Genomic DNA, 13555 nt, shown 5'->3' on the forward strand with positions numbered 1-13555 from the left:
GAACTTAATGATTTGTTATTCCTCAAAAACTAGAACTTACCACGTTCTGTGCAAATTTCTCAAAGGATGTTCTGCGATCCATTGAGTGTCCCGACTTACATGTGTGGGGTGGGGTGGGGCAAAGGGAAACAGGGAACATAAAAGAAAAAGAAAAAAAAAGGAAGCAAGGAAAACAGAGCAGAAAAAGACAGGATGATGAAATGATGCAACACCAGATCATGTTCTAAATCACAGAGCCTGGGCTTGGAGAACCACCAAGGAAAGCCTCTTGTCACAGGACATTGGCTCTCTTTTCATTAGGGATTTTATTTTTAACACCAAAACTCTTCTTGTGCAAACAAAATGGTGTTGTTTCAAGCAAAATGAATCGACACTAAAATGAAGTAGATATGTGAAGGTTTTATGCTGATATTTTCAGTCTAAATATTTGAAGATCTAGTAGCCTATCTTCAGAATTTCCTCATAATTTTTTATCAGGCCTGGATTTTGTTGATAACTATTAATTTTGTAAAACATTGCTATACAAAAGAACTTTCTGAAAGGACAGAAATTTCATTCTATGCTGTCTAATATTTCAGAAGTCTTTGGCTGTGACCACTGAGAATTTCAAATTTCGCTAGAATCTTATGTAATCTTAATTAATTTAAGTTTAAATAACCCCTTGCTAACGGCTACAGTATTGGACACTGTATCTACAGAGTATCTATTTCCAGTTGTAAAGACAATGAATGCACTTTGAAAAATCCCATTAGCCTAAATGATAATCATGAATTATACAAAATTACAATTTCAGCTCAGAATTTCAAGAAGTTACAAAGGCTTTTAACATCAAGACATAGTGAGTAATGTTGATGTTTATATCCAGATTTTCCATACCCTGTTTGTTATATTGATGACATAAGGTGCTACTGATAAAGAGACTTGGATGATAAACATTAATTGAATAATGAAGCTTACTGCAACTCTGCTACAATGTTCTTGGCTACCACCTTAGTGTGTAAAATTTACTATGGGGATACCAAGGGACTCAGGATATGTACCAAGTGAAAAATATTTGGAAACAAACATTACTACACTTTGCCAACTCTCCTTGAAAAAAAATGAGTATTTTCAGTTATGGCGTATGTCACCCAAAACACACATTCTAGTTTACTGGACAAAAAAAAGACTAAAAAAAACCCTCTTCAAGTATTTTACTTAATGACATTGTTCTTTTCCCTTTTTATTGTAATTTTTTATTTCCTTGAATGTGGCATATAGAAGACGAGCATGAAACATGAAAAGAACTTCTAAAAAGCTTTGTAAAGCATGAACATCTACAGAAACAAACAATCAAAAAAGAAATAAGCGATCGACAAACAGAAACAAACAACTTAAATGACTCTTATAAAATGCAAAGGTTTGGGGGAGGGTTTCGGAGTGTGTTCACTTACCATTTGTCCAATACCCTGGGCCCCGGGGAGGTAACTATTCCAAATAATTATGACTGAGAACAACATCAAAGGTCACAGAGAACCAATACCTTTTTCTTTGCCTGTAGAAGCTCCTGATAGGCACTGGATCTTATAAAACGTGGGTATGAATCACTTTTCATCAATTTGTAAATGTGCTCCTAAAAAGAAATAATGGTTGAGGTGTTCATCATTTCTCAGAAAAAAAAAAAATCAGGTACTGTGATAAGAATACAACATACTGCTCAAAAAAAAAATCTGGAAGGAGCTAGAAATAATAATAATGATGTTGGTGGAATAGCTTATGTGTCCAGAATATTTCGATCTTCACATTTATTAGTTTTTTCATGCATCAAGGATTAAACTGGTTTAGGAGCTACAAAGAATGGGAAGCATATCCAGTTGTTTAAAAAAATGGACTTTGGTTAACAGAATGTCATAAAGTGATTTCAAATCAAGTTGTTGATTTACGTATCATTTGAGAAAATAAATGAATCTCCTATCTCTTAAAATTACTTCAGGCAAAAGTGAATGATGTGATTGAATAATTCTCCTAGATGCCTTTGGCATCACATGTCCTTGGAGGGTGCAGACTGCCCATATGGTATGCCGATCTCTCTGTGGTGCAAATTATATGGAAAATGGTCATCCATGTCACTTTGGGCCAGAGCACAAGTCCAAAAATCAATTTTGTGATATTTATTGGCTATGTCTCCCAATTTGTGTGTTTTTGTTATCCATTTGGTGACAAATTAGGTAAATAATAACTTAATCCTAATTAGCCTGGAATGTTCTATATTTGATAAATATTGGTGGAAAAAGAAGTCAAGAAAAAAATGTATTTATCCAATTCAGTATTGTTGGCCCAATTTAGGGAGCTTCTCTGGCTTACTGCAGCACAGGGGAGTGTAAATGCTCCTTGGTCTTTCCAGTCTGGTGAAATAGCAGTGAGCAGTAGAGTTTTGAACTATCGGAGAGTATCTGGATGTTCCAATTTCTACTTATTTAGAGAAAATATATATTTTTAGAAATGACGGGTTCACACCCACAAGAATTTGGAGTTATTCCGAATACACTTCAAAACATTCAAATTAAGTCTCAATACCTAGTCCACGTTTCATCTCCAAGAGTATGATAATTTGGAACTGATCAGACAGAGGTTGTTGGTGGAAAAGTAGAGCAGTTTCTTGCTTTGGAGTCAAGAACTCTGGGATCCAGATACCAGCTTGCTCAAGGTCTATCAGTTACAAAGTACAAGTTGAAACCAATTGGTTCATATCTGTGAGCCTTAATTTTCTAATGTATAAAGTAGGGTTGCTGTGAGGAATAAAGCAAGCTCAGTGTTTCGAAGAATATGGGGCATAGTAAGTGCTGAAACAGACTTGCGTATCCAGGCACACTTCTAAGTGCGTGCCTGTATTAGTACATTTAATCATCACAAAACTTCCACAAGGTCGGTAACTATTCTCATATCCATTTTAAATATGAAGAAACTGAGGCACAGAGAAGTGAAGTACTTGCAAGAGGTCACAGAGCAGAGCTTAGATAAGAATCCAGGCCACTTAGTTCCTGAATCTGCTTTATTAACCATACATTGTGTCTCTTCTCAAACGATGGCAAGGAATTTCTATAATATATTTGAAGATAGGGTAAAAAAACACACACAAATAAACTGGAGTTAAACATCTGAGCTTAATGGAAAGAGAAGCCTCAGGTCAGGAAGCTCATTCCCAACATTTTACACATTGTTGGCTCTAGAAAAATGTTTGAAATTTTATTTTGAAGTGAAAGAAAGATAAATAAGCAGAGGAGTAACCAATATGGCCAGAATTTTTATCCTGCTCTCTCTCAGGTATCTCCGTAGAATGTAATTATTTCTATACAGAAGACCATGGCAGAGCTAAGGAGAATGGGCATTGGTGAGCTGTTTGAACCTGTGTTAGTTTTCTACACAGTGGCTTGTTTCCTTAAAACAAAGCCAAGGAAAAATGTGTTTTCTATTGAGACTAAAAAGGGCATTTGTGTATCTCGTTCTTCATCTTCTATATTTTATTTTAATAACACTGTTGTTTAAAATACAAGATACTTTGGAGAGTTAACATTCTTTTCTCAAAATTGTTTAAGACATTATGAAGTATCCATGTTCTGATTTAAAAGCCAATTCCAACACATCATTAGGAAATAATATCCTCTCACGACAAGTTTATTTTTCTTCTTGAGAATAATAATATTTTTTTTAGAGAAAGTGAAGATTCAAATTGTTCCTAATGAGGCAATTACATCGAGTTGGACAAAACACTGAAAATTTGTCTTAGGAAGTTAATATCTTAATATCAATTTCCTTTTTTTTTTCTTTTTGCAGACTAAAATTTTTTCTTGGAAAAATAATAAGTGCTTGAATCTAGTATTTAATTTTATCATCAGAGCAAACTGGTTTGAGTTTGACTTAACTTTAAGCTAATTTAGTTTAGTTCTGACTATTTGTAATATTGAATAATTTAGCAATGTCAGAATGTTAGCATCTCCATATGGGAAGACACTTTAAAGATTTCAAGTATGTGTTACTGAGGTGGGGCCATCATTAGATAAATGCTTACTCACATATTGGGTGACAAACAGAGTAGAAAATAAACCAAAAGTTTTCAAATTTTTCACGTACTACCCTTCAACAAATTTTCACATAAAATCACACAAATTTACAAAACATTCCTAGGCTTTAAAAACACGTTACTCTAAAGTGTCACTGTTCTTTTCTAGATCAATTAGAGTTATTTTACATACAATTACCTAAACTGAAATACAGAGGGTGCCAAAAAATGTATACACATTTTAAGAAAGAAAAAAACTGTGTTAAAATTGTGATACTCAATATATACTGATAATAAAAGATAAATACAAGTCATGTGTATACATTTTTTTGGCACCCCTGGTATTAGACATAGCTGTCAATTAGAATGGAAATAAAATGAAAGTATCTCAACTGTCAAGTTCTCAAGAGCATATTTGTGACATAATGTGAGCCTCACCCCTGTACCAACCTGAGCATCTTCGAATGTGTATCGTCCAGGCTCCTTCACATTCTGGGTGGTTTTGTCATAGCTCTTGGAATCCAAGTTAATGGCACTGGGGGCTCCTGGAGCCAGAAATTCTTGCCATATTTCTTGCACTCGGGAAGGGACTTCTCTAATAGGTCTTTTTTTCAGGTCCTCCACTGCTAGCCAGAACCTATGCAAAAATGTGACACCAGCATTTACTCCAACATCTCAGTCTGAAAATTCGTACAATATTGAGTGATCTTACAATTCACAATGATGCATAATAATGAATTCGCTCTGAAGGCTTCCTATAGCAGGCCTTTACTGAGGTTTTTTTTTTATTAGTTGTATTCAAAGGTTTAACATTTTTTCAGAAGGAAATATTGAAAACAATCTCTTTTAAGTGTTTGATGTTAAAAGCGTATCTGCCAGAGCCCTGATTCTATGCAACCTTAATTGTATTGAAGCAAAGTAGTCATAAGAAAGAACCATTTATTAGGGAGGAAGAGAAGTTTGGGTGGGTGACACGGCATATGATTGGGGGATAACGTGTGCATTACACTGTATTCTTTGTCTCTTTTGTCCATTTGAGCAATGAGGGTGAGTTCGAAGAGGATTTTCTGCTCTACCTGGCAAGGGAATTAAAGTGAAGCTTTACTGGAATTAAAAGAGGTCTGGACAAAGATCAGAACAGGCCCTACCTCGAGAAATCAGGGCAAGTAACTAATTTTAGACTATTTAATTCAGAGTTATGGAATGACAGAAGCAGTAAGCTTTCACATGCAATTGTTTGAAAGGCTTAAATTTGCAGAGGCTTCATGGCACTTTGGGAGCTCTGGAAAAAATAAATACATATTGACTTACTTCTAAATATAGAAATATATTTTATATACTTCTTTATAGAATACATATTGTACAAGGAAAGAAATATGTTTGGGTTGATAAGAGCAAATAGAAAAGTCCAAAAATAAGGGTCACGTTGTATTAAAGGGTCGTATCTCTTTAAAGTTTCTCTGTATCTTTTTCATTAGATCTAGAAATAAAGATAATCAGCTGAATATGTATGTCATAATTTGTTAATATAAAATATACTTGAAAGAGGAACTATGAGGTCTGTGTTATCCTCAACAGGAACTGCCATTGCCCTAGTAGTAGGTGTGACCATGAGAAGGAAAGACAGAGGGACAGAGGCCACTCCAGGTATAGTCTTAAGACAAGGTTATGAGCAGTCCCTTCATAACTGTTAAGTTTAAATGTGGGCATTAATGAAAGGTCAGAAGTAAGCAGCTGAGCTAGAATTAGAATATCAAATACTACCCATTCTAGAGACTTTCCAGTTTCGAGGTCTCGTTTTCCCAGGTAACAGTAGATATTCCCATTTAGACAATGCCTTAAACATGAAACTCCCACTTTTGTTTTCAGAAGGGAAGGCTTGAGATCATTTCCTCCTAAAATACAGACCTCAGCACTGCCGTCGAACAGGAATATGCAACCTGAGGGAGCATAAGTGTTAAAACCAAGGCACATTCAAGTTCTTTCCAGCACACTGGGCACACATCGAGAGAAAGAATCTGTCCTCAAAGAACTCGTAGAGAAAACAGTAACCGTTCAGGTGGCGTCAGTACCAGGAAGTACATGACAGGCTCTCAGGGTAAAGTCTGAGAAGCGGGGCAGGAAGGAGCCTTCCTGCTGGGCGAGCACTGGGCTGTAAAAGGGAGTCCTAGGAAACTGTTACAGACGCGGTGACATCATAAATGGACTTGGACATATGGATAAAACACCAAAGGGTTGAAGAGGTAAGAATGACAACACCTACACTGAGGTGTAGGTGCAAACGCTATTCTCTGTGACTTAACTATGTGAACTCACACAGTCCCCACAACTCTCTAGAGGATGTGGCACTATTCTCCCCCACTTCAGAGAAGAGGACACTGAGGATATGAAGATAAGGTCACTTATTTAAGGTTGCTCGGCATGAGTGACATAGCTGGGTTTGCCCCCAGATAATTTGCAGCAAATGATTTGGTCATAACCACTCCCTCGAATGTCTCCCTAAGTGTATCACTGCCTCTTTTATCCTCAGCGTTACTGCTATAATCATCGTAATGACTTAGTAGAATGGAAAGGGCACTTTCCGTGTTAAACAGTAGCTGGAATATGAGCAAGCATCTTAATGTCTTTGAGCCTCAATATCTTCATCCATAAAATGGGGTGATAATGCCGATCTCAGCACGTTTCCGTGTGATTACATAGGATAAATTATGTAAAGGGCACTTTTGAAGTGCGTGACACATTTTCAGGAGCTCAAAAATAAAATCTTGTTACCACAGTTACTTAATATTTACTCTATGCTACGTACTTCAATTTAAAAAAGGAAGGAGCCAAACAGAGACCCAAGGAGAGCATAGGCTGCGTCCGAGGAATAAGTAGTTATCAAGAAGCAGGATTTCTGGGCTTTTTTTATGTGCTAACACTTGAGGAAAATGCTCATACGTGGGCCACACTTCCATAAATAACAGGTGCTTAAGTGGTAAGTGGCTCAGATAAGACGCACTGAGACTGATTTAAGCATAGTTAGCCCTGGCAGTTTACTGAACTATTTTGTCTCCCTCAGGCTGTGGCACCAGACACGGAGGCACAAGCAGTGGGGCTCAGATTTGTGCAGCAGTGGATAGTAACTCAGTATTGGTTTATAGAAAGCCTAGGTGCAATTATTGCAATCTGCCTTGAACAACATGTTTAAATCAACCTCCCCCAAACATATTTTGCTTCTCTGTACAATGGGGTGAGAATACTTAAATTTCATTTTTTTTGTTGTGATGGTTATATGTGTGATAATACCACAGGCATATTTACAAAAGTAGTGGGTAGAAAGCATATTATGGCATATAGTAGGTGCCCAAGAATTTTATCTCTATCTATTTATTATCTAACTACCTATCATCTAGCTATATAGATCTCTATCATCATCTATATAAATTTAGTAGGGAAACATAATAGGCACATGGTAGATGCAATACACACACACACAGAGATATAAAATATATAATATTTTATATGTAATTACTTAGCAGGGAACCCAGTGTGGTAGAGAATTATTGAGATTAAAAATAGTTAAAGCTTGAACTAAGGAATCAGCAGTGATTCAATTAATTCATGAAACAAAGTTTACATATGCTATGCCCGTCACCCCAAAGCTTCTTCCTTCTTCCTTTTTTGCCTGGTCACCTCCTTGTCACCCAGATCACAGCCTAGAGGCCATTTCCCCGAGGATGCCTCTGCTGGTCCCCAACTCTGGGTTGGCTGTCCCTCTGTCCTTCTCTAATCTGAACACCCATCACTTTGGGCTATGATCTGTTTTCTTCTCCATACCCACCAGTAGGCTGTAATTTTAATGAGATCAGGAACCACTTTTATTTATTTAGGTGATACTGGTGAGGCTCATTACTTGTTTATTTCTTCATCACAATACCGATAACGTCAGCCTTTTTTCCCCCAAAACTCAGAGAATTAGAGGAAACTCTACTTCTCCATCCATTAAAATGCTAAAGATATCCTTTACCTCTGCTATATTTTCATACATTCTTGTACTCAGTAATTGATGATGTGACCTTAATATAGCAAATGTTATTTAATAGGCCCAATAAAAATTCTTAGCAACTGTTGATCTCATAAACTTGGGAAGGGTTCTCATAAACTTGAAAGAAAATAGGAAGTTGCATCCCAACAATCCATGACAGGCACACAAATGTGATTATATTCTGTGGTCATCGTGCTTAATCCATGGGACATCTGTCAAAGGCCTACATATTTCCAAATGTTTTGTTATTGGTATCTGCTAAATCCCCTAAAAAGAATGTGACAATGCCTGGCACGGCTTAGTTCCAATGAAAATAAATGAATAGTGAGACCTTTCAGTAAATGAATTTCACAGGACTGCATATGTCATGGGTAAGTAAATTAGGGTATCATGTTTCAAAAGAATAATGAATGAAACAGCTCATGGAAAAACAGTTTCATGTAGTGGAAAGTTATCACTCACTTCAGGGATCTTAAACAGAGCTATTAAAATATATTTCAGTGTCTCACATTAAAAAATTTAATTTCCAGGTGTCTTTCAAGTTGGAAAAATTTCAACAATATGTAAGGATGATGTTTACAACAGATGGGCGAATGCCTACCCCGTCTCACTGACAGCTTAATGTAGTGTTGCTCTCAATTGCCCTGAGGCTGGCTGTATTTTAATGTGCAAAGTAAATGAGCTGCCCCCATAGTTTTGCCTCAAGTTACTTGATACAGGCACCCCATCTCTTTTTCTACCTCTTACTTGGGAAACGATATGCAAAGAAGACCAATATTGATAAATAGGTGATATTTTAATTTAACTACATAAATATTATTGGCCATTTTCCACTTTGCCAAACATTAGTCTAGGTATTACACTTCTTTATGGAGTCCATGTCAAAGGAACCAAATTTATGTAATAAATAGATCAGGAGACACTGTAAAAATAAACCATTAAAAGGAATTTATAAGGTTGGACTGACTTTGCCTTGGTTACCCTTTTCTTTCCTCCATCAAGTGGCAGAAATTCAGTGAGTTCATATTGTCATCATGATGTTGGTGGGAGAGTAATAAGCCTATTAAATGTTAAATAAGCAGACATATTACAGGTAGGTACCTCTGGTTTATAGCATAAGATCCACAGAACATGTCTTACCTTAAGTTTTCTGAGCTGAATTCTGACTCTAGAAATTTAAGAAACTGTTCTCTCCCAACTGGGTCTTTCAGTGCTTCATCCATGCCAAAGCCCCATCGTTTTACCCTCTGCTGGCTTGGTTCTTTGCTATAGGAGATACAACAAAACAAACATATTCCTTTCATTACAAGCCCTATTGTCAGCTATTACATTTCCCCTAAGAATCATATATACCTTTAAGATCCCATCTTTAACTTTCAGGAAAAACAATCTGATTGATGACTCTGCATGAAATTATAGTGAGGTGTAAGTTAGGCATCAATAATAAAGTCTAATGTTTATTGAGCATTAGGTACAAAGTGCTCTCGATGGACTTCCTTAGTTTTTTTCAGCAGCTTTCTGAGGTAGGTACTATTATAATTCTCATTTTATAGATAAAGAAATCCAGGCACAAATGAGGGTTATAACTTGCCAGTGTCAGACAGGTAATAAGCGGTAATATTGCAGACATTCTGACCCCAGAGCCCAATTTCTTAGCCGCTACACAATGCATTGTCACTGGAGGAAAATGCTTGGGAACCTAAAGGCCTAAATCCTAGTTTATGACACTGTTGTCAATGAAATGTGTGGCCTAATCCTGGCAGTGTAACAATATTTTGGGGTTCCAGCTTCCACATCTAGAACTCATGGCTAAACTGTCGTGCACTTGTCAAGCATTTCAGAACCACTGGGTGGAAACAAAACAAAGACAAGGTCCATAAATCCAACCGAGAGAGTATCACACACTCTGTAGTGTGATACGCAATGATCTTTGTTTGACTCTGTCAAGACTGATAATATAAATTTCTCTGCCTCATGAAAGAAACCGGGGAGTCTTACATTGTGCTTGGGTTTTCTTAAGAAGCCAGTCTCTTGTCAGTTTTTCTTAGAGTGTTTATGGTAAGGCCATTTTGTTCTAAAATTGAATGTATAATAGCATACTCGTACTGGACTTCAGAAAGTATGGATTTAGCATCCATTTTACTTGAATGCATAGGCCTTTGTGACTATGTGTGATTTTCAAGGAAGCTAACAACAATGACCTAAATTTAAAGAACTGAAAATCCCAGCTCTGACTAGTCTATCTTAAAAGCCTTACATCTGTAATTTTGTGCCAGTCCTTCGGGAAATGCAAATATTCATACAAGTACAAATATCTAAGGTTGAAAAACCGTTACTTTGAATACAAACTTTATTATGAGACACAGTAAAATCACCTTAATGATTAATCAGCTGTAGTAATCTTCCCATTTCATCCCGACCCTGAAATAAGTGAAATGTTCAAAGGGAAGAGAAAATGCCACTTACCTTGCTTCAAGTTCCCAGAAAGTCGTATCATCAGATAGCCATGGGTTAGAAGGGTCAGGTGGCACAAGAAACGGGTCATATTCTAAATACTGTTCCGTGTAACTTAGCAGACTAGAGAGAAGAAAGATTTCCATTTTCCTTAGTTTTCTGGTTAAGGTTATATCCAGCCCAAAGTAAGGAGCACAATACAAAACTACCAGGCCAAGGACTCCTTGCTTGCTTATAGAATGAAATCCAATCAATGGCAGTTTTCACATGTCAATAACGTCTTGTGCTTCTTGGGAGACAAATGTGGCTATGGATTCCATCTCTCCACAAGCCTAAGCCATATGAGTCAATATCCCTCCATCAAAATGAAGCAAAAGGAAAGAGGTCAGTGTGTGACGTCCTAAAGGTCAGTTCCAATCCTTGGTCAACCAGTCCACCCACAGCTGAACTGCTTTTAGCCAACTTGGAAAAGAGGTTAAGAAGGAATTTTTGTCAAAAATATTTGTAGGAATTAGGTGAAAATGGGATCACTGGCCAAAAACATTGTTTTAAGTCTGTATTTAAAAGTAAACCAGAGAGAGAGAGAGAGAGAGAGAGAGAGAGAGAGAGGAAAGAAGTTGAAGAAGGACTTGACAATGCCTCAAAGTAAACATGAATGACATTAAGAACAGATTTGAAGAAACGAAGAAATGGAAAATACCTAAAATTTGAGTTGAATTCAAATTCTGAAGTCATGCAATAACTCAGTAGGGTGAATGTTATTATGAATTTACAGAAAGGCTCTGAGTTGCCAAAAGGTAACTTCAGATGTTGAAAGTGTCATTTCTCTTAGCAGGAGTGAAAAGATTCAACTCCTTAGAATTATCTTCTATGTCTGATTCTGGTTGCACAAGGATTAGACCTCTAGAGATTAAGACAAAAATGATCATTCTGCTATTTAAACTACAACAAAAGAGTTATTTGAAAGTTTTCTATGTGTAAAAATGAAAAACAAAATAACATTTCTTACAGGGTTCCAGTTACTTTTCTCAGCTCCTCTCCCAGTAATAATTCCCTTACCATTTTTAACACATTTAATTGTCCTATGAAACTTTAAAATTTATATGGACATCTGGAAATACTTACCTATCAGCAACTTTTGACATTTTTAACCGATGTCTATCTAACTGTATTTGCCAATATTTTATCTGAAAAGAGAGTTAAAGAAGTAGTCACATAAGTAGTAACATTCTCACAATTTTCAACTCTGATTTCTGATAGATTGAGCAATTCCAACCAAGAATATGTTCTAAGTCAGTAAAATTTCAAAGTCTGTAAAACTAATCAAATGAAAGGGCTCTGAAAGAGTTAAAAACTAAAACCTGTTTGAATGTAAACATATCCAATATCACTTTAGAATAGCAATGAATTTGAACATTCTGTCTGCTTTAACAAAATGTAACTTTATTTTTAAAATGTTAAAGAGATTTTAAACATTTATTTCTGGTAAATAACCAAATCAGAATCATATTTACCCCCTAAAGTCAGAAAATAAATGCATTGTTGTTATTATAATTTCAAAATAAATCTTTCTTCCTAATACTATTCTAACAAAGCAGCAGCGGTGTGCATTTTGAGAACAGTTTTATCAACATTTCAAGACACACACTCACATGGACGTAACCATGCATGGAAAACTTTCATTTAAAACTCTCTGAATTATTTTTCCTTTATGATGATTATAAATATACTAGAAAAAGTATGTATTACACTATTGATAAATCATATTGCAATAAAATATAAGGGAAAAGAATCAAAAGAAGAAAAAGCCTCATGACTGAACTAACCAAGTGATTAATTATCATTTGATATGAGACACTGGTGTTTGCTTTGTTTGCAATGTTACTTGGAGACAAAAGTATTGATCAACTGGTAAAAGAAGAAGTGGCATATAGCATGACCCAGTGTTGATAAGGGAAAACTTCAAGAGGCTTATAGATACACAGATCCATACTGTAGGAACAAGAATAAGCACTCTTGTGTGAAGGTCACGCCACGTGATTGGATATGGGAAACACATGACTCAATGTCGCCAACTTCTTAGCTTCTCATCCTTTAAGAGCTCTGGGGTGCAAAGTAACTCGTGATAATGGAGGCATCTATAAATTAGTGTATGTGACTTTTAGGAATTGGGGAATTGAATGTGGAAAAGTTTTGACTACATATCTCAAAATGAGACGATTTCATTACCTTTTCACAGCAAATTTTCTACATGAAACAGACAGTACAAGTAATCTTTTAAAATACCTCCTATTCACATTCACATCTGGTTTTTATAGCTGCTACTCTGTAAACCATTAACAGGTAACTTTAGAGGTTGACCCACCTGTTGTTGTAACTCATCTTCTGTTGGAGGTTTAGTTTCTGGTGTGGGCGTGTGGGTAGGACTGTGACTTCTAATATCATTTTGTAAACCATAGACAGACTATGTAAAATTTAAGAAGAATATGTTAGGACAAATACCATTTTGCATTATAGATTCAGTAAGGTAACTTTGCTACCTATTTGATTAAGCTTCTCCTCAAAACGCAAAGGCACTGCTATCATGAATATCATTTGAATGTAACATAGAAGCATGGCTCTTTGAAAAAGATTGTTAACTTTGAATAGATTATTAACTTCGCCCAAACAATTGTTTATATGGAGAGAACACGGTAAGCTTGCTAATCAAATTCGGGGTTGGGGGTGCTGAGAGCACTTTTTCTTTGGACTTGAGGATAAAGGATGAGGACATACGAAAACTGGATGAACCCCACAATATTAAAGTTACTAGACAAGTGTGAAAAGAAACTCTTGAAATCAGAAGAGAGTAGATCCACACATTCAGTGAGCCAATTTTCGGAACCATTACCAACCTTTCCGGTATCTCTAAATTCAAATGTGTTTGTTTCTGACCTGTTTTCACGTGGACTCTCTCTCTTCTTAGTGTTAACCTCTTGGTTCTATACACTGACCATTTGGACTTGATTTTTCCAGTATGTCTCTCCATTATCTTG

The 13555-nt window shown here is 36.2% G+C and overlaps 1 protein-coding gene across 6 annotated transcripts in view; it reads right to left on the bottom strand.

Annotated features, from left to right (window-relative positions):
• Nucleotides 1-13555, bottom strand: part of RGS7 (regulator of G protein signaling 7) — a 439185-nt gene that overhangs the window by 19043 nt on the left and 406587 nt on the right. For all 6 annotated transcript variants that reach the window (XM_074316786.1, XM_074316787.1, XM_019746833.2 and 3 more), the window contains 6 exons: nt 12886-12984; nt 11646-11707; nt 10533-10643; nt 9207-9332; nt 4490-4676; nt 1523-1612 (listed from right to left, as the gene is read on the bottom strand). In XM_074316786.1, coding sequence (XP_074172887.1) covers nt 1523-1612; nt 4490-4676; nt 9207-9332; nt 10533-10643; nt 11646-11707; nt 12886-12984 — 675 coding nt within the window. The remainder of the gene's footprint in view (nt 1-1522; nt 1613-4489; nt 4677-9206; nt 9333-10532; nt 10644-11645; nt 11708-12885; nt 12985-13555) is intronic.

The sequence above is a fragment of the Rhinolophus sinicus genome, linkage group LG12, assembly GCF_036562045.2.
Source record: "Rhinolophus sinicus isolate RSC01 linkage group LG12, ASM3656204v1, whole genome shotgun sequence".
In the NCBI taxonomy this organism is placed as follows: Eukaryota; Metazoa; Chordata; class Mammalia; order Chiroptera; family Rhinolophidae; genus Rhinolophus; species Rhinolophus sinicus.